This window comes from Chelonia mydas, chromosome 5, assembly GCF_015237465.2.
Source record: "Chelonia mydas isolate rCheMyd1 chromosome 5, rCheMyd1.pri.v2, whole genome shotgun sequence".
NCBI classification, from domain to species: Eukaryota; Metazoa; Chordata; order Testudines; family Cheloniidae; genus Chelonia; species Chelonia mydas.
In genome coordinates, this window is record NC_051245.2 from 92,882,050 (window position 1) to 92,909,614 (window position 27,565).

Here is a 27,565-nt window from a genome sequence, read left to right on the forward strand (position 1 = left end):
GTAAATTTCTCACCTCTTTAAGAAATCTCAAAATGCTGTATTAAAAAAACCTTAGTGCACAAATTTACTAATTTCATGCTATCTAGTAAATACAATAAACTTTACTGATACATTTACAGCTGTCAGTTTTCAAAGTTCTGAAAAACTTTCAATTGGTAAAGGAAGGATGACAGCTAATTTTACTTAGCTGTCAGTTTATTAATAATATTCACTTACAGTACCTTGTTATTTTGGAAGAAATTTTTTGGCTGGAAAGAAAAAAGAAGTGGCTTTTTGTAATCAGGAGGATGCTTGCGGTGAATGCCATCAGCTTTGTATTGCAACATTCGGCCAGTTTTATTTACCATCCAATACGGACTGTGAATTGCTATGATCATTTGTCCAGTTGTATAGGTCACATGAACAGCAATATCTAGTTCAGTCTTATCCATTTCAGTGATACAAGAGAATGTGATGAAGCCAATTTCTTGCTGATTAGTTCTTATATGGTACTCGCTTTTCCAATTTTGATCAAGATAATTAAGTAACTGCAATTCCAGCATGGTTTGATCCAATACTGCATTATGAATCTGAGTTGAACATCCATCCTCTAGAGTGTCCCATTTGTTACCATTTCCCTTGGAAAAAAAAATTTTTTTTACATTCACATGGGACAAGATATACAGTTGTAACATCATCTTGGTTTAACTTTATGCGCCTTTTAAAAACGTTTATTATTATAGATGTACAGAATAGACAAAATTTTAAAAAGCATGTACATATGTCACTTAATTACTAAGTTTTGTGCCATAAACAATCCTTTAATCTTATTACTGTACCCTCTCTGTCCTCTCTTCCCTCGATTCTCTCCATATTGTTTTCTTTGACTTGATTATGTAATTTTTTTTTTGGCAGGGAATGTCTCTTATTTGTTTATGAAATCCTTAGCACATTTTTAGTCACTCAACAGTAATAAATGATAATTTAATAAATTAATAAATGATTATGAAAAACTTATTAAACAGTATTTTGAGATTTAGCATCTTTTACTGAAATCACTGGAAAAAAACTCTAGTAGTCATCACTCAATTACACATTTTTTAAATTATAGTGAACTTCATTTTGGATTAACTTTTATTTGTATTCATATGAAAATCCCATACGTTTGATATGAAATTAAAAAATAATCATCACTGATTGACCTCATATATATATCAAGCAACTCTAGAAATACAGTAGATACTTGAACACAATTGTTAAAATCCTTTGGTGATGACATAAAATTGCCCCTTACTACCAACAAACTTCTGTCTTCAAGGTATTAGTTGAACCACTGGACAGTAATTCAAGGAAGACCAGCAACATACCTTAGTTATTCAAAACAGCAATTTGTGATAAACTGTATCAAAAGTTACTGAGGGTTCTAGCATGGCCAAAATCATTTGGAATTAAAAACAGTACATCACTCACCACCATGACACGCATCTCAAATCTGAAAGAAGATTGGAATCCACACTGGAAGCTATAATTTATCTGTTTAATTACCAAGTGCACCTGGTATTGAAAAGCCATATATAGCACATTCCATGCCTTCCCCCAAAAAGGAAAATTTCACATTAGTCTAAGAAGCACTTCTGTGTCAAAAGATTGTTTCGCTTGAAGAGGGGGAAAACCTCTGCATTTTTAACAATCATTATGTAAATAATATCTGTCAATAACCAATCTATAACCATCCCACTTTTTTTAAACGAAGATGAAAAAGGGTGAATTAAGTACCCATTAATACAATGACTTTCAATGGGATTTGGGCTCCTAAATCAATGTTAAAATATTTTACCCATTATCTAAAATCATCGCAGAGTTCAACTGAAGGACCTGTTATCAGCCTGAGGTAGGCAAAAGTAATTTTTTTAACTGCATCTGTTTCTGGAAGTTGTTTTATTTAATGACAAATGTGGAAAACAGTCTATCTGTTACTCTTATTTGTATTAGAAGTAATAGTCTCTATTTGAGAGTCACTTGGGTGAGTTTTAACAACACAGCTCAGAACAGGACTTGTTTATTATTTGTATGTCTGTTTGCTGAATATAAAGAGCACTTACATCAAAATGGATGTTTATTTTTGGTGTCTCCCTTCTAAATTTCCATTGCCCTTCTTTTGGTAATATACTAGGACATAGACTTATTGATGCCACTGTTTCTTGAGGCAGTCACAGTCCACATGAAAAAGGATCCTGCACATTTATGCTGCAGAGAGTTACTAGGATCCAGTTCTACTTGACAGTCAAAAATGGAGTCTCATATGGCAAAGTTAATATGTACTGTACTAAACTTACCTATAGTGGAAGTTTTGAAGTTTCTCTTTGCCTACATTTCATATATTTGATGTATTTATAATTCAGGATAGCATCTCTCATACTATGGTATCTGTTTCTCCTCCAATAGACCAAACATCACTCCTATAACATCTATAGTTGTGTTTAACTGATAATGCAGCAGAAACATTTCTGTGCTTAGTTAGGCCTGTCCGTAAAAGAATGTTTACTCTCAACCAAATTACATAGCATATACTGGAACAATACAAAAATAATAACTGTGAAGATTACCTGTAGAGAATAAGTAATTGGATAAGGAAGAAGATTGTGGAGGAGGAGAGAGGGCCATAAATGAATAACATATGGTAAATCCCATCGATCATCTGCACATACTGAAGATGTCAAGGTATCTTTTACTGGCACAACATTAATAATAAGTGAATGATTAGTTGATTTTATGGACTGGCATTTCCTCTGTATTAAGTTGCCAAAATTTTTCATAATTTCATCAAAGCTAATTCCTTCACACATTTCATATTCTCCACCAATTCCAGTTTCATCAGTTACTGGTTGCAAACAAAGTAGTGATCTGCAGATGAAAACATTTTTAAACACTTCTGATAACTTCTAATCTCTCAGTAACAAACTTCTAAAAATAGAAATTTTAATAACAAAATTCAAACATATATTTACCTAATTTGTTGGTTTCAAACAACTGTTTCTCAATATAAAATTAAAACAGAACATAGCTATTAAAAGAGGAAGCAAAAAAAATGCTTCTAACCAAAGGGTTCTTTGAGTGGTATGTGCACCCCTTTACAGAACTTACTGGAAAGCAGTGACTACTGGAGACACATAAGGGACTTTGAAACCTCTATGTGTATTAGGAAGAGTAGGAGCCAAGATTCCTGCTTTTTTCTGTTGTGGGGTGTCAAGCTAATACAAACCTCAGATACTGCCTTCTCTGAGGCGCATAAAATATGAGGGATATTGACAGATATCTTGCTTTTTTAAGTACAGTACCAATTTAATCTAATTTGCTTCCTGGATTCAGCCACTGTATTAGAGTACACATGTATCCAGCTGATTAACCCTATTAGTAGTATGCTCCTACAGCCAGACTGACGAAACTACCTGTGCAATGAATCTGATGTTACTAACACCACTAAATCATTTTGAAAAAAATAGTAAAACCAGAAATATAATTTAACTACAGTATTTATAATAAAATGTAGCAAAAAATGTTTAACAAAAGTGACAATGGGAGGGGCAGAAGTAATTTCAATCTTTGTGCCCCTAATCATTCAATCAAGTGTAGAGACTGCTCTTTATTGGATGACCATAATCATTTCCTGCAACGCTTGGGCTGGAATTTTCAAAGGAGTCAATGGGAATCCGGTGCCCACTACCCTAAACTCCTTTAAAAATCTCAGACTTGGAGCAGCTCAAAGTCTTCCTGCCCAATATTTATCCTATTTAACTTTGAGGCCCTGAGAAAATCTTAGCATGACGTGGTATGGGTGCTTCTACATCAACAGTTCTAAAAACTTTCAATAATGAAAAGAACAATTCTGGAAAACTTGCTTAATTTTCAATCAAAAAAATATGTATAACTTGTCTTTGTATTTACTAGATTAGCCATCATTACTTATACAGTATATTCTGTATTAAAAAAAGAATGTAAATAATCACCTGTAAGAGGTCAGTGGTATGTTAAATTCGTTTATTGGTGAAGCAGTTCCTAGAAATGTTCCATCTTCAAAAAGACTCAGTGGAATTGAAAAATGATTTCTTATCTGTGAAAAATAAAAGTCTGCATAAATTACATTAATAAAAGCCTTAAAAATCTAAAATATTTCAATTATGGTAAAGTGCAGAATGAGAAATTCCTTATAACCAATCCTGCAGATTTCCAGTAACCACCCCAAACACATGAAGGAATCTGTTATCTACAGTCAGGTCCTCAGATACTATAGAATATGCTCTGAGGAGAAAGACCAGGATGGGGTGGCCAACCTGAGCCTGAGAAGGAGCCAGAATTTACCAATATACATTGCCAAGGAGCCACAGTAATACGTCAGCAGCCCCCATCAGCTCCACCCCCTGCTCCCAGTGCCTCCCACCCACTGGCAGCCCTGACAATCTGTGCCTCCCCCTCCCTCCTGATAAGCTGTTTTGTAGTGTGCAGGAGGCTCTGGGGGGCGGGGGATGGAGGAGCGAGAGCATGGCAGGCTCAGGGAAGGGGGTGAGAAGGGGTGGAATGAGGGCAGGGCCTGTGGCAAAGCCAGGGGTTGAGCAATGACCACCCCCGGCACATTGGAAATTTGGTGCCTGTAGCTCCAGCCCTGGAGTCGGTGCCTATACGAGGAGCCGCATATTAACTTCTGAAGAGCCGCATGTGGCTCCAGAGCCACAAGTTGGCCACCCCTGGTCCAGGATATATTTTAACACACTCAGCAGTGCTTTCACGAAACAAGGACACTCCACCAGAGAAGCAGATCACATCATGGAATGGGCAACCCAAATACCTCAAGAGAACCTGCTTCAATACAAATACAAAACCCCCTCCAACTGCACACCCCTAAGTTGTCACCTACCACCTCACACTGGAACTCATATGGGGTATCATCAAACTACAACCCATACTTAATGGGGACCCCATCCTGAAAGAAATCTTACTTGAACCACCTCTTCTGGCCTTCAAACTATCCCCCAAACTCTTCAAGCTCATCATCAGAAGCAAGCTCTCCACAGATCAGGACACACTAACACAAAGCAGCATCACACCATGGCAAACAACAGATGCAAAACATGTAGCCATATCTCCACTGCTACAATGATCAATACCTCCCACAACACACGTTTCAAGATCCATGCGTCCTACACATGCCTATCACAACATGTGCTGTACTTCATCCAGTGCATTTCATGCCTCAACAACAACTACATGGGTGAAAACAGAATATCACTACACTCTCAAATGAACTCACACAGAAACATGATAAAAGACAAAAACACCATATCACCCTTGAGTGAATGCTTTTCAAAATGCTATCTCACTTTTCACAATCACTATATCTGACCTATCTATCCTCATCGTCACAGGAAACCTGCACAACAATTTCAAAAGATGACCCAGGGAGCCTAAATTCATAACTTTGCTAAACACTAAATATCATTGACTGAATAGACACACTGGATTTATAACATAATACAGTAACTCCGTTGATTAAGCGAAATGATGTTAAGCAAATCCAATTTCCCCATAAGAATTCATGTTAATGGGGGGTAGGGGGGTTAGGTTCCAGGGAATTTTTTTTGACACACACACTCTAAGTTTTAAATAAACAATTTAATACTATACACAACAATGATGATTGTGAAGCTTGGTTGAGGTGGTGAAGTCAGAGGGTGGAAGAGGGTGGATATTTCCCAGGGAATGCCTTACTGTTAAATGATGAACTAGCACTCAGCTGAGCCCTCAAGGGTTAACACATTGTTAATGTAGCCTCACACTCTACAAGGCAGCACAAATGGAGGGAGAAGAGACAGCATGGCAGAAACACACATGCACACACACACACAGTGTGTGTGTGTGTGTGTGTGTGTGTAGACAGACACACACCACATGTGTGTGTGAGAGAGAGAAGCGCTTTGCTCCGTTAAGTATGCTGACCCCACTCTAAGTACACTGCCTTTTTAAGTAGATCAGCAAGTTGAGACAGCAGCTGCTGCCAGCAAGCTCCCTCCATCCTGAGCCCTGTCATGTCCATCCCCCTGCTCTGTGGAGATGGGGTAAAGGAGCAGGGGGAGGGAGACACCCTGACACTAGCACCCTTCTTCCCCTCTGCACAGCAAGCAGGAGGCTCCCAGGAGCAGCTCCAAGCAGAGAGCAGGAGCAGCACACGCAGTGGGGGGAGGGACAGCTGAACTGCCCAGCAATTGATAGCCTGCTGGGCAGTTGCCGCACAGGGAACTTAGGGGAGCTGATAAGGGGGGCTGCTGGTCCACTCTGGTTCCAAGCCCCCACCAGCTAGCTCCGATGGGCTGCTCTTCCTGGAAGCAGTGGACAAAGCAGGTGGCTGCCAAACAACGTTATAAGGGAGCATTGTGCTACTTTAAACAAGCACATTCTCTAATTGATCAGCAACATAACTGAACAATGTTAACTGGGATGATGTTAAGTGAGGAGTTACTATACAATAATCTATAACCAGCTAACAAGGTCCCTCTCCCCACCCCCCAGCTGACTTCCCCCACTTTCTTCGTCCCCTATGACTGAAAGGGTTTTAACGGGCCACTTCACCTTTAACGGTCCCTTGAAATATGTGTTAACTACTCATGTTAAAGGATATATTCCTCCATGTATTTAGCAGTGACACTCTGAGTATGCTTCCCAGACCTGAAGAAGAGGTGTCTGTAAGCTCGAAAGCTTGTCTCTTTCACCAACAGAAGTTGGTCCAATAAAAGATACTACCTTAACCACCTTGTTCCTGTACATATGGCACCTATATCATGTGTTTTAAAGAACTGACTCATATTTAGACAAATATTTTAGCCTAAAGCCATCCTACCATGAGTGAGAATGAAGTAAAATTAGACTTCAGCTGTAAGCTCCTTTTCAAGGAAATAAACTTAAAAGAAGTTAGCTTTCGAGGAAAGGCAAGTATACCTCTATAATAAACGATACCTTTCAAAAGATCTTCCTTGTAGCAAAACATGAAGTTAACTGTTTGCAGGTCAGGAAACTTACAGAAGACAGTACTACAAAATTATAGCAACTGTTTAAAAAAAAAAGTTCTTCAGCCATCACATCTGTTATAATCAAAACTGCACACGATTAATGTTGTTCACTTTTTTTTTTTTATGTCTTAGTGTGATTCAGTCTTGGCAACAAACAGGTAATGAATATTGCTAAATCAGTTTAGTTTGTTTAAAAAAATCCTTTTTTAATCTTCTTAATAATGTTTCTGCTTGGGAGAGATGTCTGATACTATTTAGGTGCCCTGAAATATGTAGACGTGTATACAAATTGATTATTAAGATAATAATATAAAAAGCATGAAATTAAAAAAACCTGAATTTTCTGCAAGGAAATGTAAAAGTATTCACTTTTCTATCAGATATTGATTCTGATCTGTTTTGGCAAGGCCTCCATTTGATATATTTCATAAAATCATCAACTGTAGAAGTTACTCAATAAACCCACGTATCTGAGATTAGACTAAGCAGACAGACTCTGCATCCTCTTATAGAAAATTCTGATATATGAAGTATCAATCAAGTATCTATCTGATTACTCCTTTTTTATGAATAACCTCCTCTCCAGTGTGAAACATCTGTGCTGTGCTTCTCTTACAAATGTGGAAATACTGGTAGCAGCTTAGCTTTTTCTACTGGATAACAACCTATCCCACAGTGAGACACTATGGACGAGTAAGCAGTAAGGAAAAATTAGCTCAGCAGATGGTATCATTCAAGGGACACAGCTCTGGAAATCTGGTCCCCTAAGGGATAAAAAAAGTGAAATGATTTTGCTTACTGCTGTCTCAAAATCAGCTTTAGAACTATGATTGCAATGGACAAAGTAGGAGCCCTAAACAGCCAATTTATTTACAGCTCTAGAGGCCAAGATTCTGCTTCAGAAGGCAGAAAGGGAATGGCTAAATCCCAGAGATTAGTGGAGACAGCTGAACCACCTCTGGTATTTGCAGGTAGAGATGCAATGCAAATACCTCAGAGATGGATCAAGATCCAGAAAAGTCTTCTGGGGGACTTGCTAGCAAAGTCTACCTGTTTCAAGACTGAAGACAATAGGCAGACTACAGAGTTATCCGTAGAAGACAAGGATGGACGTGGGCTTTCCAGCTTGGACACTGAAGTCTTCCTCCTCTATTACTGAACAATCAGTTGAGATCAGCTCTGAGGAAGCAAAGGTCTTAGCAATAGGAAAACGGTTTGATTTCTTGTCCTTGGAGGATTAATACTTGCTTGGAGATGTCTATCCAGACCCTGCAGATTGCATCTGACAGCCTGGATGCTGGCTGACTACAGAAAAGCTGATTGGCTGTGGTTCACGACTTCTTTCTCCAAAACAGAAAATCTGAGAACAGATAAGATATTTAAAGCCAAATGGAAAAGATTTTCTATTTGAGCAGCTCAGCATTAGCTTTCTCTGGTAACTGCTCACATTCTAGGAAGGAGTGGGAGTCCCATGAAATGTAGAAATAGGTGTCTTGTATGTCAAGAGCCACAAAGCAGTCCATTGGATCCAAAGAGGAGATAACAGAAGCAAGGGAACTATACAGAATTTTGAAGCAACAGATGAAAGTGTTGAGATTACTATGAAGATCAAGGACAGGCCTCCAATCCCCTTTCTTCTTTGGCATTAAGTAGCAATATGATTGAAATCACCTAACCCTGAACTCTGGAGACGTTTCTCTTATTGTTCCCACTTGAATGAGGGCAATGTACTTCTTGCTTCAACAGTCTCATAAGAAGCGTCCCTGAAGAGGGACAGGAAAGAAGCTTGACTATTTTAAAACTATATGGGACATCCCCTTGCTGATTAGTTTGAGGACCCTCAGTCCAAGCTTCTTGGAAATAGGAAAAGCAGTTGGAAAAAGGGGTGGTGGAGGAAAGTGGATCTGAAAGTGGTCCAGCTAGTGTCTTGATGTGTGTCAAAACCTTTTCTTACCTGATGCCTCAGACTGTGGGGCAGCTGGGGAAGAGGCAGAAGATCACCTCTGGTGAAATTACCTCCTCAAGAGTTCTGAAGACCATTGCTGTGGATAGGACTGAGTTTGTGGTCTGTCTATAAAATGGTTGTGTTGGATGCTTCCTCTTTTGGGGTTGGGATGTACACACCAAAGATCTTAGGAATGTTCTTGAGCCCTTTAGATTATGGAGTGCTTCATCCATACCTCACAGGAGAGCTTATTGCCCTCAAGTGAGAGATCCCTCAAGGCTTACCTGAGAATTCCAATGCCTGCAACCAGGAAGATCTCTTCAACATGGTGGTGACTATTGTTCTGGCTGCTGGGTCAGGCGCACTGAGGGCTGCTTCAAGGGCCAGTCATGAGGGATTTTAATTACTTATGCTAGTCTTTCAGGACTCTATGAAGATGGAAAGTCTGTCCCAAAGCAGAAAGCTGTATTTTGAGAGTAATGCCCAATAATTTGCTGGTCTGAGAGCTTGCTGAAGAGATGCCTTCCTCCCAAAGACGTCTAATTTCTTTGGGTCTTTCTCCAAAGGAGTGTATTTGAGCTGACCTCGCTGATTTGATTTTTCTTGACCTGACTCCACCACAAGAGCATTAGAGGTAGTGTACTGGTAAATATATTCAAACCATTTAGCAGTCACGTGGTACTGATTGGCTGCTTTTAGAGGCTGCTGTCATTGAGACAGGCAATGCCAAATCATTTTGGTCAGTCTGAGCAGCCCATCATTAAGGGCTATTAACATTAGCCAGTTGCCCCATAAAGGAAGACTAAAGAATATCCAGAAGTTTATACAGGTGTTTTCTCCTGTATAAATTCCCAGTGGAATGTCCAGAATCTCCATAATTCTTTTCAATAAGTCCTGGAAGACTTTCAGCTCATCCATAGAAGCTGTGAATGGGAGGGGGGTGAGGGGGGAGGACAGACCCTAACAGCTTTATCTGGAAAGAGCAATAAGATGGCCAGAGGCTGATAAGGTTTGGGAGAATGGCCATTCCTACTCTATTCTTCCTTGCCCTTTACAAGTTGAAAATAGGACAGGAGAGAAGCCTGATACAAATGAAGCTGTATACTTGGCAAAGTGAATCTGTCTGTAAAGATCACGGATTATGCCAATTGCCTGAGTATGGATTTACTTCCCAGGGGAACGAGCACAGATGCGATTGGTAGCAGTAGTTAGGATAACATTGGTGGATACTCAAAGGGTGTCCCTATTCGTTCCCAATTTTTCTGCTATCCCTCAAGGATTCATCCCTCAATTCTCTGCCGAACTCTCACTGTGCCGCACACAGAGAAGAGGGGACATGCTCAGGAGAGGAATCCCTGCTATGTGCCTCTGAGGTTGAGGGGCACTTCTGTTACACATGCCCTGTGGGTTATTTGGTAACGACCTTCTGTAGCCTCTCGATGAGAAAGGTCTGTTCGCACCAAGTAGTACATGGGTGCTGATACACACAGTCCTTGAGCCACTGGAGCGGCAGTCTCCATTGCTTCTGAAAAATGTAATTTGTGCTAAAGAGAGACATCTCACGATAGAGACACTCAGCGGCATAATGCTTAGTGCCAGAGTATTCGGTGAGAGGTTGGCATTGGAGGCACTATGGTCTACGATATGGACAGAGACCACCGGTGCTGGGTTGAGTTTTAGTGTTGGACATCACTTTTAGGCTTCTAGAGAAGTGAACATTAGGGGGAAATCCCTGTGATCCCTATTTGAAGAAGGAAATCAACATCTGCCTTGGTCCTGGAAGTGATGCTCCTTCTGGCCACTTGCTGAGCACACCACCAAAATGGACAACGAGAGGGGCTTTTGCAAAACGGCTCAGTAACTCAGCTTGGCATCTCAGCTCACCTGGGCACTGGATTAACCTGATATCTGGAGATTCTCTGAAAGTCTGCCAAGATCCAATGAGACTTGCATGGGCCTCTCTGGGAGAAAGTGTTTCAGTTTTGAACCTCTTGCCTTCTGGGTCCTCTTGTAAAGAGAGCAGCATTCTGGAGCATGTCTGTCTTCCAGGCATAACAGACATCTGAAGTGCCTGTCATTCCTAGGCATCAGTACACTACAGGAGAGGCAGAGTGAACACCAGCAATTTATGGTTGGCCGTTTCAGAACAGCTATATAGTGGTTGGGGGGAAGGGATAAGGCCCTTATACAGAGGTTATATAGGCAGGAAGAAAACATATCACAACTCTATTCTTAAGTCTAACACTTCTTTTAAACCAACAGGGGGTAGGGGAAGGGAACAAACCCCCCCCCCCCAAAAAAAACCTCATCTAGAGTACAATAACTAACAACTATTCTGAACTAATACAAACTATGCTCGCTAACTTGCTAAGAGCGAGGAACATGGATACTACAGGGTTCCACCTCGCAATCACAGGGGGCAAGAAGGAACTGAATGTGGTTTGCAGCCACGAGGCCCTTTATGTCCATGGCTACAGGAAACGAGATGGCACTAAAGAAGCAGGTGCAGCCCAATGGACACTGCTATTCAAAAGAATACAATCTCATGCTTGTGAGAGCATGCTTACAAAGAGTGGGAAACTCGTGGATAGTCACTCAAAGAGCAGCCCTTTGTTTCCAACACCAAAGATTGAAAGGGCTACAGATATTAACAGTGAGGGATATGGCATCTTCAAGGATGAGAATGTTCAGAACATCTCAAATCAGCTATTTGTCAATTAAGTCACAGATATGACCCTTCCTGTAGTCTGACCCAGTGACGCTAGGAAGATTAAGAGGGCCTGAATGAGTCAGGATGTCAAAGAACAAAGTGAAAAAATAAATAAAATAAAGCTTATGCCTTTCTGTAAGTATTGGTGCATTGTGGGCTTTCCAGGACTAAAAATTCCCTGACTTTCTACAATTAAACCTGTGTCTCACTGCACAAAAACTGAAAGAAATTTAAATATGAAGTATGTCCTGTTGAATCTAAAGGATGCTTCCAGGAGATTGCTGATTACTTGGGAGCAAGTAATAAATAGGCATCAGGACTCCCTTTATTTTTAATAATTCCCAGTTCATAAAGCAAGCGTTTTTTTGGGCTAGGGACACAAGATAGGTCCCATGACCAAGATGATATAATTTTAAAGGTAACACCACTGGACAGGTAGGTTCCATTTTGGATGAGGGGCCTGAACGCTGGTCAGTCAGATTGTACTACTCTAAGAAATTTGGCTACCTGGGGATTTTCTGCAAGTGAGCCTGAGGTCCCTGTGTAAAAGCACACTACTATCTATGAGCAGATATTTTACAAACAGTTGTGCTGGGTTGGAGACCTCTGTTTCTGCCTTCTTGGAGAAAGTCCAAAATGACTGGAATTCCTAGTTTTATGGGATTTGCACTGTGCTCTTGGCACCTGCAAATGAATCTGGACATTACAGCGGAGTATAAGAACATATCAATGGCCATACTGGGTCAGACCAAAGGTCCATCTAGCCCAGGATCCTGTCTTCCGACAGTGGCCAATGACAGGTTCCCGAGAGGGAACGAACAGAACAGATAATCATCAAGTGATCCATACTGTGTCGCCCACTCCCAGCTTCTGGCAAACAGAGGTTAGGGACACCATCCCTGCCCATCCTGGCTAGAAGCCATAGATGGACCTATTCTCCATGAATTTATCTATTTCTTTTTTGAACGCTGTTATAGTCTTGGCTGTCACAACACCCTCTGGCAAGGAGTTCCACAGGTTGGCTGTGCGGCGTGTGAAAAAAATACTTCCTTTTGTTCGTTTTAAACCTGCCGCCTATTAATTTCAGTTGGTGGCCCCTAGTTACTGTGTTATGAGAAGAAGTAAACAACACTTCCTTATTTACTTTCTCCACACCAGTCATGATTTTGTAGACCTCTGTCATATCCCCCCAATGTCATCTCCTTTCCAAGCTGAAAAGTCCCAGTCTTATTAATCTCTGCTTTTAGTATCAATACTGGCCTAAATGAAAGTAAAGGCCTTAAAGACTTTGGAGGGCTGGCCCAGACGTTCTAGTGCTTCGCTCTCAAAAGACAAACTGTTAGCTGAAATCATTTCAGATATAGATGAAGAAAAGGACTTCAAGAGAATTTCCAGTCTCCATGGAAGCTGTAGTGGAGGCCCCTGGTTCAGCTCTATCAGGTCAGAAACCAAGGTGTTTCCTCAGCCAGTGTGGATGCCTGTTCTCACTTTGTTTGGACCACTTTCCCCACTAGTGGAAATACATAGAAAAGGTCCTGTGACCAACTGTGTGATAAGGCATCTGTCCCCTTGGATCTGGAGTCTGTCTTCATGGTGAAGTATTTTGGCCTCTTTGCATTTGTATGATTTGTGATGAAGTCGCCTGAATGGAGGCAGAAAGTCTGAACACTAAGACTGAAAACCTTCTGATTCAATCACCACTTGGAGTTACTGACTCTGTTTGCTGAGCCAGTCAGCTTTTTGTTTCAGATCCCCTTTTATGGGGATCGCTTGGAGGGAAAGAAACTGCTCCACTCACCTTCATTATTTCCATTGCCTCTGCATGTAGCACTAGACTCCTTGTTCCCCCTTGGTTGTTTAAATATGTGACCACAGTTGTGCTGTCTGATTGAACTAGGACATAGTTCCACTCTACCAGAATGGAACCTTCACAGAGCCAGCTTGACCACTCTCTCAGCTCTATGGTGATTATGCTGTGAGCATTTTCCTCCAGGCTCCAGGGGCCTGAGATGCTTGAGTCTTCAAGTATGCTAGTCAGTTGTGAGAAAGAGGATCCTGAAGGCAGATGGGCATGACTTTGCAGACACTGTCATGGTCCAACCACCACTGTAGGGAATGGAGTACCTGTGTTGGAATCTGTACTTAATCTGTCATGTATTCCAGGGAGCAGTTCCACATCTTTAGCATGAAGGCTTCTGATGTGTGATTGTGCGGATGCAATGATCTCTTTATATGACACCAGAAGGCCTAGCACTTGAAGGCACAGTGGTATAGTAGGCCTCCTGCAGCTCCAGAGCAAGCTAAGATCCAAGATTTTTCTGAAATGTTTTTAGTGATGGATAGATCTTTGCTATCAACACATCTATTTCTACTCTCAGATGAATTATGCTGGTGGATGGAGCCAGGGAACTTTTCTTGAAATTGATAAAGCCATGCACCTGTAGGAGATCAATGTCCAGGACATGGCTCTGTGTGCTGCTGACTGTGATGGAGCTCTCATCGGCATGTGGTTCAGGAATGGGTACCGGCACGTTCCCTGTGACCAGAGTCTGGCAACTATCACCACCACCATCTTTGTAAACCTGGGGGCCGAGGACAGGCTGAACCAGACTGTTTGATACTGATGTTTCCTGCCATAGGCAAACCTCAGAAGCCTGCAGTGACACAGTCTGAAGAGAATACAGAAGTATGCATCCGCTAGATCCACTGAAGTCAGGAAGCACCCCAAGAAAGGGATGACACCATATAGGCCAGATTCCCCAAATGAAACTTCGTTTTATTCATCCATATGTTGAGCCTTTTGAAGTCAGCTGGGTGCAGGCTAGGCACAACTCATTGTCTGTCATTCCTGGGAAGACTACCTCACAAATGGAACACTGCTTGGATTTAACCTGGTGCTTTTTGACTGCTCTGCCCTGCCTGTATGGGGACAGAGGAGCCAGCAGGAAACAGCTTTGGCAGAGGATAAGGTGCGTTAAACCACCGAAATGTTAATGACCCAAGGAGGAAGAGGAAGCCAGAAAGAAATAACTGCCTGCCACTGCTCAAAAACAGTGTAAAAATTAAACTAACAAATAAATGAGGGCAGGAGCAATCATACCATCAACTGACTGCTAATGCAGAGCAGAGGAACTGGCAGCAAGCAGGAGCAGAGGGGGTATGGTCAGAGGGCACAGGGCCAAAACTTTGATCCACCTCCATGAGCTGCTCAGTGGAGGGGAGGGTCCCAGTTGTCCGGAATTGTGGGATACGCTGGGCTGCAGAATACATTTAAGCTCTTTCAGACCATTCCTTAATACCACAAGACTTAAGGTAAAACATTCCCAACTATGGAATAGGTTTCCATGACTAGTCCACAACTTGTTGGGGAATAGAGACTCACATTCACACGTGGGGATAGGCAAACAGAACCTCATGTTCTTGTCCCCACAATATCTGAAACTGTGTTATAGCTGTTTCCCTGGTTGGTGTGAACGGGCTTTTTCTGTTGTGCAATGTATTATATAAAGCAAGTGCTGTACTAATGTAGTAATCTAATGATTATCTGTAACAGTGCTAAAACAATTCCAGTCCACACTGGTAAGAGAATCTGTGCTAGAAAAGTTCTCTCAATAACTGTTCTTAAAACATGTTTGTAAACATGGGTGATGTGGAATTATAGTCAATAAAATCACCCAGATTAACAGTCTTATAAAAAGGTATTGGAAGAAAACTGTAGTACCTGTACAGGAGAACGTACAGTTATCATCTTACTCCCTTCTGCCGTATCAATTTGACAAACAATGGATCTTTCAACACCCGACTCCTCATGTCTTACTCTATAAAGACATCGACCCACTTTTGTCAACGGAATCTTGTCAGCAGTGGAGTGTTTATGAGGACCTCAAAGTTGAAAAAATACACAGTTATAAATTAATGAAACAATCAAAGCAGCATGTACATACATTTGAAAAACCAACAATTTATACAAAAAAATCTGTGTTCAAGAATTTTTACTGTAACAATAAATCTGGAAACATGAAGAATATTCATCGGTTTACAAAATATAATATGGAATTATGCTATTCTGATCTGAATGTCACTCTCTTAGAAGTAAAATTTCTCAGTAGTTTGGCTAATGCTACAAAATTGTTTTTAGAAAGGATGAGTTAATCTCTAATATTTTTAATGTGTCTTTTACCACTACAAATCATCAACATTGTTTTGCAAAGACTGATAATTTACATTAAGTTTTGCATCTTTTAAAAAAAAAAATGTTTATTGCTGTGGTGCAATAGCTTCACTCATTAATGTTTCACAGTAATAATGAAATAAGTGGTTGAAGGTACTCTGACAAACTAGTTTTGAAAAGTCCCAAATTCACAATTAATAAACTAGCATTATCAACGTTATTCAATTGCAAGCTATACAGTATTAAAATAGGTTCATTATTTTTTGAATTAATACACCATGCTAATTTTCTTTAAAATCTTTATTAAAAATCACCTTTTCCAGGACCACAATACATAAATGCTTAAACTGTCTAGAAATAGACTCAAATTTTGGAGGCACAATTTTGCACTCAAAATTGTGTATGCAAATGAAGTCTGAACTATTAGTTTCTGTGCACAAAAATCAAAAACTGAGACAAGGCCTGTCCAAAAACTGGGGCCTACATTATTATGGCATAGAATAAACCAGCAGACCACAGTAATTATGCTCAAATGTATCATATGTAAATTTGAAAAATATTTACATACACACGAAACAAATCTGATGCGACTCTAAAGTAAGATTTAAGATATTGCTATGTCACTGGAAAGCCAGAAATTGTTCCTTTCAAGTAATAAAAATCATATTGAACGCAAGCATTATCTTCTTCACTGGGAAGATGCACTACTGATGTATACAAAAGCAGAAGATTTATTATGCAACTTACTGAGCTGAATGTAAAACATTTTGCTGCTTAGGGTGGTCATTGCTGCGAACTGGTCACTCTCACTTTTAGTTCTGAGAAACTCCATGTTTAGACTTTCCCCATCTTTTAAATGAAATGTTTTTGCTCCAGACTCAACATTAAGGACTTGAAAGGAATCACTCGGTGAGACAGTGATGGGAAGTCCTAAGGAATTCATTATTACAAATGGTGCTTGATCTTTTTTGAAGATGTCTGAAGTTTTGCTAGCTGCTTCAGCAAATGCCTAAAGAACAAAATAAATTTGTTAAAATATATATTTAAAAGCACAAATAACCCCAAGAGGTACTAAATACCAAAGTGTTATTTAAATCTAGATTACCTGTATAAAAAGTCATCTAAACTAACACTGAATTTCTTGATTGTGAAGGAGTCCCATTTAAACAGATAGGTGATATTTCTTACCATGCCCAGGTTACTCAACATTTGTAGTCCACATTTGGATAGTGTAATGTTCAGCTGGTCTTTCGAGGAGATGTTTATTACTGTTTTATATTCTGGCACCTTATAGCGTTCTTCTTCAGCATCTGATTCTAATGCTCCTTTAGCCTTCTTTTTCATCTAAAAAAGCCAAAAATGAATTTTACCAAAAAAGAAAAGGGGAAATTAATTGTCCAATGATTTTCTTTCTAGGAATAATCTCTGCATCAATCCGAGGCATTTGGACTGCACTTCTCAGCCTGAAAATACTGATGAGAGAATTCCCGCCACTGCTGGGGGTATGTCGGGGGCAGGAAGGAAAAGTAGCTGCACTTTGACTATTCAAAGCTGGGATATAGTCCCCTGAGAATAATAACCATCTGGTAAAAATCAGAGCAGCATCCAGAAGATGAAATAAGAATGAAAAGGCTGACACCAAGCCCCAGAGCTTTTATGGACTATTCTCTCTACTGTTTATAGGAAGAGAGGTATTGCTCAAAGTCTCAGACTGGAAAGAGGTCAGGATCCACATTTGTTTTAGGTTTATCACATTTTTTCTAATCTGAAAATTTAAATCCAACCTTCTCTATAAAAAGCTATTTTTAGTATAAAATATGATTAATTACTATCCCATAAATATAACCGATTATTAAGGGAACACACACAACTAACACAGCATTCCTTGAGCAGAGGGCAATTATCCTTAAAAAAAGCAGGCTGTAATTCAGCAGCACCTGGAAGCTGCACTCTATTGAAAAACTTATACCACTGACAAGGATTCTGATAGTTAAGGTTCTGATAGTTTCCATTCAAAATACCTGTTTCAAAATGTTAAAGACTAAAGTTCTATGATAGCTGAAACCTGGCATAATCAGACAGATTTTTCTTCCAGAGAGAGTAACTGTAACAGTGGTTCTTTGAGATGTAATGCAGATATGTATTCCACTTAGGTGTGTGCACATCTGGTGCGCTGGAGCAGGAGAATTTGCTTAGCAGTATGCATGGAGGGGTAACGCTCGCACCTCATGGCCTCAGACCCTCACCATAGACCCTCCCTCAGTTCCCTTGCACCGAATGCCCAGAGATAGACTCCAATGCAGGGGGACAGAAGGTGGATCGAGGAATACATATCTACATCACATCTCGAAGAACCACAGTTAAAGAAGAAAAAAAGATTACTTACTGTGAGTAGATGCAGCTGTGTAAATCCATTTAGATGATTCACAAGCAGTACCCCCGCCCTCCCCAGAGGAGGGGCTCAGAGTCTACCTAAACAAGGATTGCAGGACAACCCTTCTGAAAGTTGCATCCACCCTGGCAGATGCGGTGATGGCACAGCGGTTTGTAAAAGTACCTATGGAAGACCACATGCCAGTCATGCCAATGTTCAATATGGAAAAGTCACTGAGGAACGCTACTGACATTGCTTGCACTCTCGTCGAATGAGCTCACACCCACTGACTTATTTCATATGCAGTCTTGATACAGGATGGTATAACTCTAGAGATCATTCGTGAAGAGGTCACCTGACCCTTCATACAATCTGCATATGACACAAACAGGCAAGGCGAAGCACAGAACTGTTTAGTCCTGTCCAGACAGAAGGACAGACATCACCTGACATATAATTTATGGAGATGCTGCTCCTCCAGAGATGAATGCAGCTTAGAAGGAATACAGGTAAGTATACCATGTGGTTCAAATGAAACTGAGAAACTGCTTTAGACAAAAATTTTAGATATGGTCGTAAAGTCACCTTGTCTTTGGAGAATTGTGTATAAGGAGGCCCTGCCATCAGGGCCTGCTACTCTCACATACTCCTCATGGATGTCATCACTACCAGGAATGCAGTTTTCTGAGACAAAAGCAGAAAGGGACAAGATGCTAAGAGCTAAAACTGAGGTCCTATCAGGCTGCTGGGACAGAGAAGGTTCCACAGATGAACTGGCTCTTGGACTGGAGGAGTAGACAAAGAAGCCCTTTTAAGTATCTTGTCACCATGGGACTGGAGAAGACTGATCTTCCCTGAATAGGGGAACGAAATGCAGATATCACTGCCGGATGCACTTTCAATGAACTAAGAACAAACTCCAAGGACTGAAGGTGCAGCAGGTACTCCAAGATGTCATGAATAGAAGCCAGCATCAGTTGAATTCTACGGGCTAATGACCATAGGAAAAGTCATTTCCATTTGCCCAACAAGCCATCCTGGTAGAGGGATTTCTAATGTTGAGTAGATCCTTCTAAACAGCCGCGGAACACCGCTCTTCCTCCTCATTCAGCCATGCAGCAGCCGTGCTGTGCTCTGGTTTCTGTGCCTTATCGTGGCAGGACAGCTTGCATGCTCTAATGATCCCGAGAGTCTGTGTCGGCGGGGGCTTTTTGCTCCTGATAGGTTCAGCCACACTGGATTGGTCTGTGGGGTAGGGGCCAGACAAAACAGACACCTTGGTCCTCCAGGTTCGGGGTTAGGCACAGGGCTAACAACCCTGTCCCGTAAAAAACAAAATAAGTTACAGAAACAGCGATGGAGAAATTGACCATTACTGTGTGTGATGGCCTTCAGGAGTCAATGACCCATATGACTGCCAGTGGTGAAAGCTAAAAGGAAGCCACTGGCATGAAGACTGAAGGGCTCAACACCAAGACAAAAACCAAACTTGTTTTTTTGAACATACGGACAATGTACGAAGCAGGGAAGCTAGCTCAGCAGAGACGCTACAGCTTACACATCCTAGGTGTCAGTGAGAGCAGATGGATGCGATCAGGAAGATTAACAACAGCCTGGAGAGACACTCTGCTGTTTTGTGGACAGGATGATGGACAACACCATGAGGTTGTTGCCATCCTTTTGAAGAAGGGAGTGGAGCATTCCTTCCTTGAATGGAAATCCATCAGTAGCAGACTTATGAGAGCCAGACTGAAAGGGAAACATAATAATATCACCCTGATTCAGTGTTATGCTCTGATAAATGACAGCGATGAGGAAGTAAAGGACAAATTCTACCTTACACTACAGGCAGAGTAAGAGAGAGTATCATGCCACAACCTAATTATTGTCATGGGAGACCTGAATGTCAAGGTCGGTAAGGACAACACAAACAACGACAAAGCAATTGGAAGACATGGGTGTGGCACGCTGAATGAAAACGGAGAAAGGCGTGTTGATTTCTGTAATATGAATGACCTAATCATCGGTGGAACCCTATTTGAACATTGTGAAATTCACAAGCTGACATGCTGTTCTCCAAATGGCAGAGATAAGAACCAGACTGACCATATCATGATCAATGGCAAATGGCGACGCTCACTGACAGATGTGAAAGTGAGAACAGGTGCAGATGCTGGCAGTAACCACCATCTTGTGACAGCCTCCATCAAGCTAAAACTGAGATGTGTGGGTCCACCAAACAAGGGACATAGATGTTATATCGACAAGCTAAAGTCCCTTGAAATATAGAAAGCCTTCGTTCTTCAGTTAAAGAACAGGTTGCAAGCACTTGCAGACCTTGATGAAGAGGAGGGGAATGCAGATGAGGAGATTAACAAGAAGTGGAACAAAGTAACAGCAATTTATAAACAGAGCAGTGAAGCCTGTCTAGGCTACAGGCAGAAGAGAAGGAAGGAGTGGATTACACCCAGCGCATGGAACTCCACAGAAACCAGACAAGCCCTGAAGAAAAAAGTTTTAGTCACAAAATCCCAGAAGCTAAAGGACAAATACCATGAGCAGTATAGCAAGGCACACCAGGAGGTCAAATGCCTTGTGAGAGAAGACAAACGGCATTATATGGATAATCTGGCAACACAAGCAGAGGACGCAGCTGCTCGTGATGAACAAGGAACCATCTAAAAATGACGCAGCTTATCAGTGGTAAAAGGCAGACAGCAACAAACACTCATCAGGAACAAACAATGACACCTACTAACAACCGAAAAAGAACAAGAAATGCACTGGACAGAGCATTTCAAAGAATTGCTGAACAGAGAGCTACCTAAAGAGGAAGCAAACATCCAGGAGGCAGAAGATCTTGATATCAATACAGACACCCCAACTAAGGAAGTGATCATTCAAGCCACCAAATCTTTAAAAAATGGGAATGCTCCTGGTAAGGATAACTTGAATGCAAAATTGTTCAAGTAAATCCTAAATTAGCAGCATCTATCCTGGCCCCTCTATTTACATCAGTCTGGGAAAGGAAAAAAGTACCAGATGAGTGGACCAATGTGGTTATAGTGAAGATACCAAAGAAAGGAACTCTCAGTGATTGTAATAACTGGCATGGTATCACACTTTTATCTGTGCTAAGCAAAGTATTGTGTAAGATCGTAGTCCAGCATATATCAGAGGCAGTTGATAGCATTCTCAGAAAAGAGCAAGCTGGTTTTTGGAAAGAGCGTGGATGCACAGACCAGATCTTCACTCTACAAAACATAATAGAACAGTGCTTAGTTCAGTGCAACTCTATATAAATTTCATAGACTTTAAGAATGCTTTTGATAGCATTCTCAAGAGCAGCCTATGGCACATTCTGCGGGCATATGGAATTCCTTTTCATATAATCAATGTCATCAAAAGCTTCTATTTCAACTTTACATGCAGTGTTGATCACAGTGATTTCAGTTTTGAAGTGGCATGTCATGTCTGCAATCCTCTTCAACATTGCCATCGACTGGGTAATGCGGCATACAACAGAAGACATGCCAAGAGGCACTCTTCTCATCCCTTGAAGACCTGGACTTCACAGATGATGTCACTCTCCTATCACACTCCCAACACCATATACAAGAAAAAACAACTCGACTCAACGCATTCAGCCAGCAAACTGGACTGAAAATCAACAGCAATAAGACAGATATCATGACCTTTAATATTGCCTCACCATCGCCAATACGGCTAGAGGATTATGTTCTCACCAATGTAGAAACATTCACATACTTGGGCAGCACCATCAGTCACGACAATCTCAAACCAAGATCTATTGACACAGCGCAGCCAAGAGGATCTGAGCACCATCATTGCCAGGAGGTGTTGGAGATGGATCGGTCATGTGCTTTGGATGGAAACTGATTCCATCACCAGAATAGCAATAAGATGGACACCTGAAGGCAAGCGAAAACGAGGCCTCCCAAAAACAACATGGTGAAGAGCTGTGGAAGCTGAGCTTTAGGGCATAACAGTGGGGGCAGTTCTGAGGGCGCAAGTAGCCGGTCTGACTCGTCCATAGCCCAGAATGATTAGGGTTCTGATACCAATGGTGGAAATGGTACGGCTGGCAGCTAGTACTCCTCCTCAGTCTCCAATGCTGGGAATGGTGTCGATCCCAAAGTCAACATTGGCACTGACATAACTAAGAGTTCCAAGGTGGAAGGCAGTGACTGCTGCCTCAGCAACCCTGGCAGTGCTGGCCACATAGAAACTGAAGTAGTTCCTGGTACCGAGGAGGTTGATTATAAGAAATCTGGTACCAGCCTTGTTTCTCCTGAGTGTGGAAGGGAAACACCAGGGCGCAGCATCAGCAGACCCATAGGTTCAGCAGCCTGTCCAGCCAACAGAGCTATAAAGGACACAACCCTGGCAAAGTTCTGGACCAAGGGAGAGGTCAAGACAGAAAGGCAAAGGAGGTCCCTGTTGTCTGATACACCGCCAGCGCTGAAGCAGCCAGTGCCAGCATCGCCCTCACTGGTACCTGACTGAAAGGACACCCTCGGGCCAGAATCAGAGTCAATGGTACAGGGTTTCTAACCTCCTGGCATAGTGTCGGGGAGTAGCTGACAGGACCTGCTCCATCCCGTGCACCAGAATTCACCACGTGTCAATCCATGTTCCTTCTAAAGGAGGGAGATAAGTCCCCACAGCACCTGGAGTGGCGTCCCTTGGTCTTATGTGACCTTTTCCTCAGCACACATGGTGGGGAACAACTCCTCAATCTCTTTGGAGAGGTGCCAGCTCCAGGAAGCGAAGCGGCAGCACTTTCCGAATCCAAGGGCAACCTATGATCTGATGAGGGCCTCGATACTGAAACAGTCCACATGGCGTATCTGAGCAGGTGCTGCTTCAGATGGAGATTCCTGGCCACTTGAGTCTGTTTTGTGAACAATCTGCAAATCGAACACTGCTTCTTAACGTGGGCTTCAGCTAGACACAACAAGCACCGTGTGTAGGGATAGTTAGTAGGGTTTGCCCCACCCACACCACAGAATGTTTAAATCCGGGTGAGGGCATCATTAGGAGACAAACTACAACTACCACTATACTGGGGTACTCATGAACTATGCAGAACTAGAAAAAACCTCACTGAATAGAGCATTGTGAGGTTGAAAACCACACAGATCTCCAACTCCAGCCACAGGTGATAAGAAGGAACCGAGGAGGGGTCAGGGTGGTGCCACGTCAGAGCCAGGGGAAGGGCTGCGGTCACAAGGCGCAAGCTCCGCCCCTCTATGGATACTCCTAGGCAAATTCTCTGGCTCCGGCACTCTGGGCGCACACACCTAAATGAAATACGAGGCTGCATCTACTCAAAGAACAACGGTTGGTTTAATCAATGTGAAGAAGAAAACATCTTTTCTTTTTCAATTTCAGTTTTTGTATTCAATTTAAAAATGAAGTTTTAAATATATACTTCTGCAAGTGAGTAGTCACTGTAGACTAATCACTATGCTGCATTTCGTGAACAGTTTCTGTCTCTAAGTTAATCATGATTGTACATGCTCTAGATATAAGAATGCAAAGAGGGGAAAAAAGTGTGGTCAATCAAATTCTAACCGCACTCACTTTTAGCCAATATACATAGTGTGACAAAGTTCCTCCTCTACCTCGGTGGGTCTTGCGCTTATTGGTTGATTTGCTCGCCTTGGAGCTTCATGGCAGCCCTTAGTTTGGCCATTTTCGTGAACCCACAGTCCAGGTCAACTCCTCCTGTGTCTGATCAGGAGTTGGGAGGTTTAGGGGGAACCCGGGCCCACCCTCTACTCCGGGTTCCAGCCCAGAGCCCCGTGGAATGCAGCTGTCTAGAGTGCCTCCTGGAACAGCTGTGCGACAGCTACAACTCCCTGGGCTACTTCCCCATGGCCTCCTCCCAACACCTTTTTTATCCTCACCATAGGATCTTCCTCCTGGTGTCTGATAATGCTTCTACTCCTTAGTCCTCCAACAGTATGCTTTCTCACTCTCAGCTCCTAGCGCCTCTTGCTGCCAGCTCCCCACATGCACACCACAAACTGAAGTGAGCTCCTTTTTAAAACCCAGGAGCCCTGATTAGCCTGCCTTAATTGATTCTAGCAGCTTCTTGATTGGCTGCAGGTGTTCTAATCAACCTGTCTGTCTTAATTGTCTCCTTTTCCCTGGGTAAGGTAACAGGGAAGGTTCCAGAACAATCTGGAACCTTCCATGTTACCTTACCCAGGGAAAAGGGACCTACTTAGCCCGGGGCTAATATATCTGCCTTCTATTACTCTCCTATAGCCATCTGGCCCGACCCTGCCACAATAGTTAGAATTATATGAGCCTTGTGGCCTTCCCTGCATTCTATTCCCTTGGCATACACGACTGAACAGGGTATTAACTTTAAGTTCAAATAGCCTTGCTCTACCGGTTCATGTTTCAACCCAAAAGTTATTTAAAATGTAGATTTGTATGTTAGTAGTTTCAGATTACACTTCTGAAAATATACCTTGATTCCAAGAGTCCATGGTTTGAATTCATCGCTCTTTTCAATTTCTAGTGGTTCAAGCAAAGGTTCCCACACACCAAACATCTCATTATAATAATGCACCTAAAAAAATATAAAATCATCAGAGTACTGAATTAAGAAAAGATACACCTTAGAACCAACAGCAAATAATAAAAGATGCTCTATAGACTCAAACAGAAACTTCAAAATAAGACATTATAACACGTTGTTTGTTTTCATTATATTAGAATATAAAAAACCTTTAAGTAAAACTAAAATAAAACATGAAAAAACCATGGGACTGACATCCTGGCCTCAGTGGAGTCAATAGGAGTTTTGTCACTGATTTCATGGAGGCCAGGATAGTAGAATCTGACTATAAAGGGAACTAGAGACAAAAATCTTTTACTTAAACAACACAAAGCAAGCACGGCCCGTAAGGCAGCAGCACAAACTTCCCCATGATCCAATTCCACATAAATGTGTGTCAATTTTAATCAATAAGAACCATCGGGGTAAGTTCTCTCTACATAGCCGTTTCTACCTTTGGTGTCTTTGAGAAGCATGCCAACAGAACCACTGAGATGTGGATACATGTCCAGTATAAGCTAGACTAAAATTACCAACCTATTTCATACAGGCTATTAAACCACTACCTGATGGCAACAGATTTCATTTTCTACTTACTTTTCCAGTTCTAAATATGAATAAGTGGCCTAGAGTGAAAAGTTCTGTATCCCATTAGCAATTCTCTAACTCAGGGGTTCTCACAGTCTTTCATAATGTGTAATGTCTTAAGAGATATTGTCTTAGGGACCTTTCCTATCCTAGTCATAATTATGCTACATTCATCTGGCAACTATTATAATTGCTTATGTGGAATTATAATACTGGGAAAACATTCATTATCTGTCTTTAATGCAAGAAGTGTTTTGTGTTTTTGGAAAAAGTTGGTCATACTTTCCACTTTTATTCTTTGTATAGGGCCAAATCTTGAGCTCAGTGCACAACACAATTAGCAGGGCTGAATACTGGGTACATGGAGCAAGGGCTCTTCTTCTTCTCCAGACGATGGATCCAGTTTGTGGAAGATATTTTAGCCACTTGGATTTAAGCAATTTTGCAGGCATTCACATGCCCTCCCCATACACCCAGAAGAGGAATGATTCATGCAGCAGAAAATTCTGCCTAGTAAATACATATTTCATTTATAGCTTAGGATGCAACAGTAAACTACGCACAGTACTTTGAATATATATCTGCTCTCATCTGACGATCTCAAAACACCCCATTAAACATTAATTCTCACAACCATCCTGTGAGTCAGATTAGTAGCATCATCCCTAGTTTACATTTAGGTAAACAGACTCTCACAGACAGAGCTATTTAGCTATATTTACATAGCAAGTCAATCACAAAGCCTAGTCCCCAGCTCTGGTATCCAGTTTCCTGCTCTAGTCGCTATACACAGTACTCCCTATTTAATTTATTAGCAGTCCACATTAGTCCAGGTTTCCCCTTAAGTCTCAAAGGAAGTCTATCCATGTGGGCTAATGATTAAGGAAAGAAAGGTGAATGAAAGTGTTATAAGACATAGGTACAAATCTCAAGAACGAATATTATACCAAAATGTCAATGTCTAATGTAAACACACAGGAGATAATTGTATAAGTGTTTTACATTATACTCCTGATAAAAAACATTTGACGCAAGCAGACTAACATGTTTCCAGCCCTTATGGTTGTGAAGATAAACCTGAAAACATGAATTAAGTTTAAATTGATACCACATCACCTGGTCAAATCTTCAGAAGCACCATATAATTGTGATAAGGGGATGGGATGAGTAAAGCTAAGATTTTGTCACGGATATTTTTAGTAAAAGTCACGGACAGGTCATGGGCAATAAAGAAAAATTCACAGAAGCCCATGACCTGTCCATGACTTTTACTAAAAATATCCATGACAAACTGGGGAGCTGTGGAGTCCCCACACCACCTGCGGCGGCTGGGCAGCTGCAGGGACCCAGGCTCAAATCTCTGGGGGCCCCCACCATCTGTGAGGGCTTGGAGCTCTTGGGGCCCCCGCCGCCCGCAGTTCGGAGCAGTGGGGTTCCTCTGCCACCCACAGCCGCTGGGAGATGACAGGGGCCCGCTGTGCAGGGTCTCCACTGCCTACGGTGGCCAGGAGCTGTGGGGCCGCTCACTGCTGCTTGGAGCTCACAGGGCCCCCACCACCGGAGACGGAGGCAGCCCGGAGCTATGGGGTCCTCTACCGCTGCTCGGAGCTTCCAGTGCCTCCCAGAGGCAGCTCGGAGCTTTGGGGCCACGAGTGGCGGCCGGGAACGGTGAGGCCCCCCACCACGGCCAGGCGCTGTGGGGCTCTCTGCTGCCCAGAGCGCCATGGGCCCCCACCATCTCAGGAGGTGGGTGTACCCTGCAGCTCCCAGCCGCCGTGGGTTGAAGTCACAGAGGTCTCTGGAAGTCATGGATTCCGTGACCCCTGTGACAAAATCATAGCCTTAGTGATGAGATGCAGCCAGGCTACCCCACATCCTTCAATACATTCTAGATCAAGAACAGAGTAGGGGAACCCCCCTCAATCCCTCTGAAGGGGAATGTGGCCACACGTACCCCCACTGCTCCCCTAGAAAGCAGAATGGAAAATTCTTACTAATTTCCTTTCTGCTAATAACATCTCCCAAATTTCTGGATGTCTGGGATGCCCTCCTCTCTCTGCAGCTCACGAGGCAGATCAGCATTTGGGCAACACATGATCTGGCCATTCCCCTTACAAATCCAGTTTGCTGCCGGATGATGTTATG

At 42.0% G+C, this 27,565-nt stretch overlaps 1 protein-coding gene across 3 annotated transcripts in view; it reads right to left on the minus strand.

Moving 5' to 3' along the window:
- VPS13A (vacuolar protein sorting 13 homolog A) overlaps positions 1 to 27,565 on the minus strand; it is a 265,264-nt gene that overhangs the window by 91,231 nt on the left and 146,468 nt on the right. For all 3 annotated transcript variants that reach the window (XM_027827923.3, XM_043547506.1, XM_043547507.1), the window contains exons 42-48: positions 24,743 to 24,844; positions 17,052 to 17,207; positions 16,611 to 16,872; positions 15,414 to 15,574; positions 3,987 to 4,090; positions 2,586 to 2,883; positions 222 to 617 (exon numbers count right to left, since the gene is read on the minus strand). In XM_027827923.3, the coding sequence (XP_027683724.2) occupies positions 222 to 617; positions 2,586 to 2,883; positions 3,987 to 4,090; positions 15,414 to 15,574; positions 16,611 to 16,872; positions 17,052 to 17,207; positions 24,743 to 24,844 (1,479 nt within the window). The remainder of the gene's footprint in view (positions 1 to 221; positions 618 to 2,585; positions 2,884 to 3,986; positions 4,091 to 15,413; positions 15,575 to 16,610; positions 16,873 to 17,051; positions 17,208 to 24,742; positions 24,845 to 27,565) is intronic.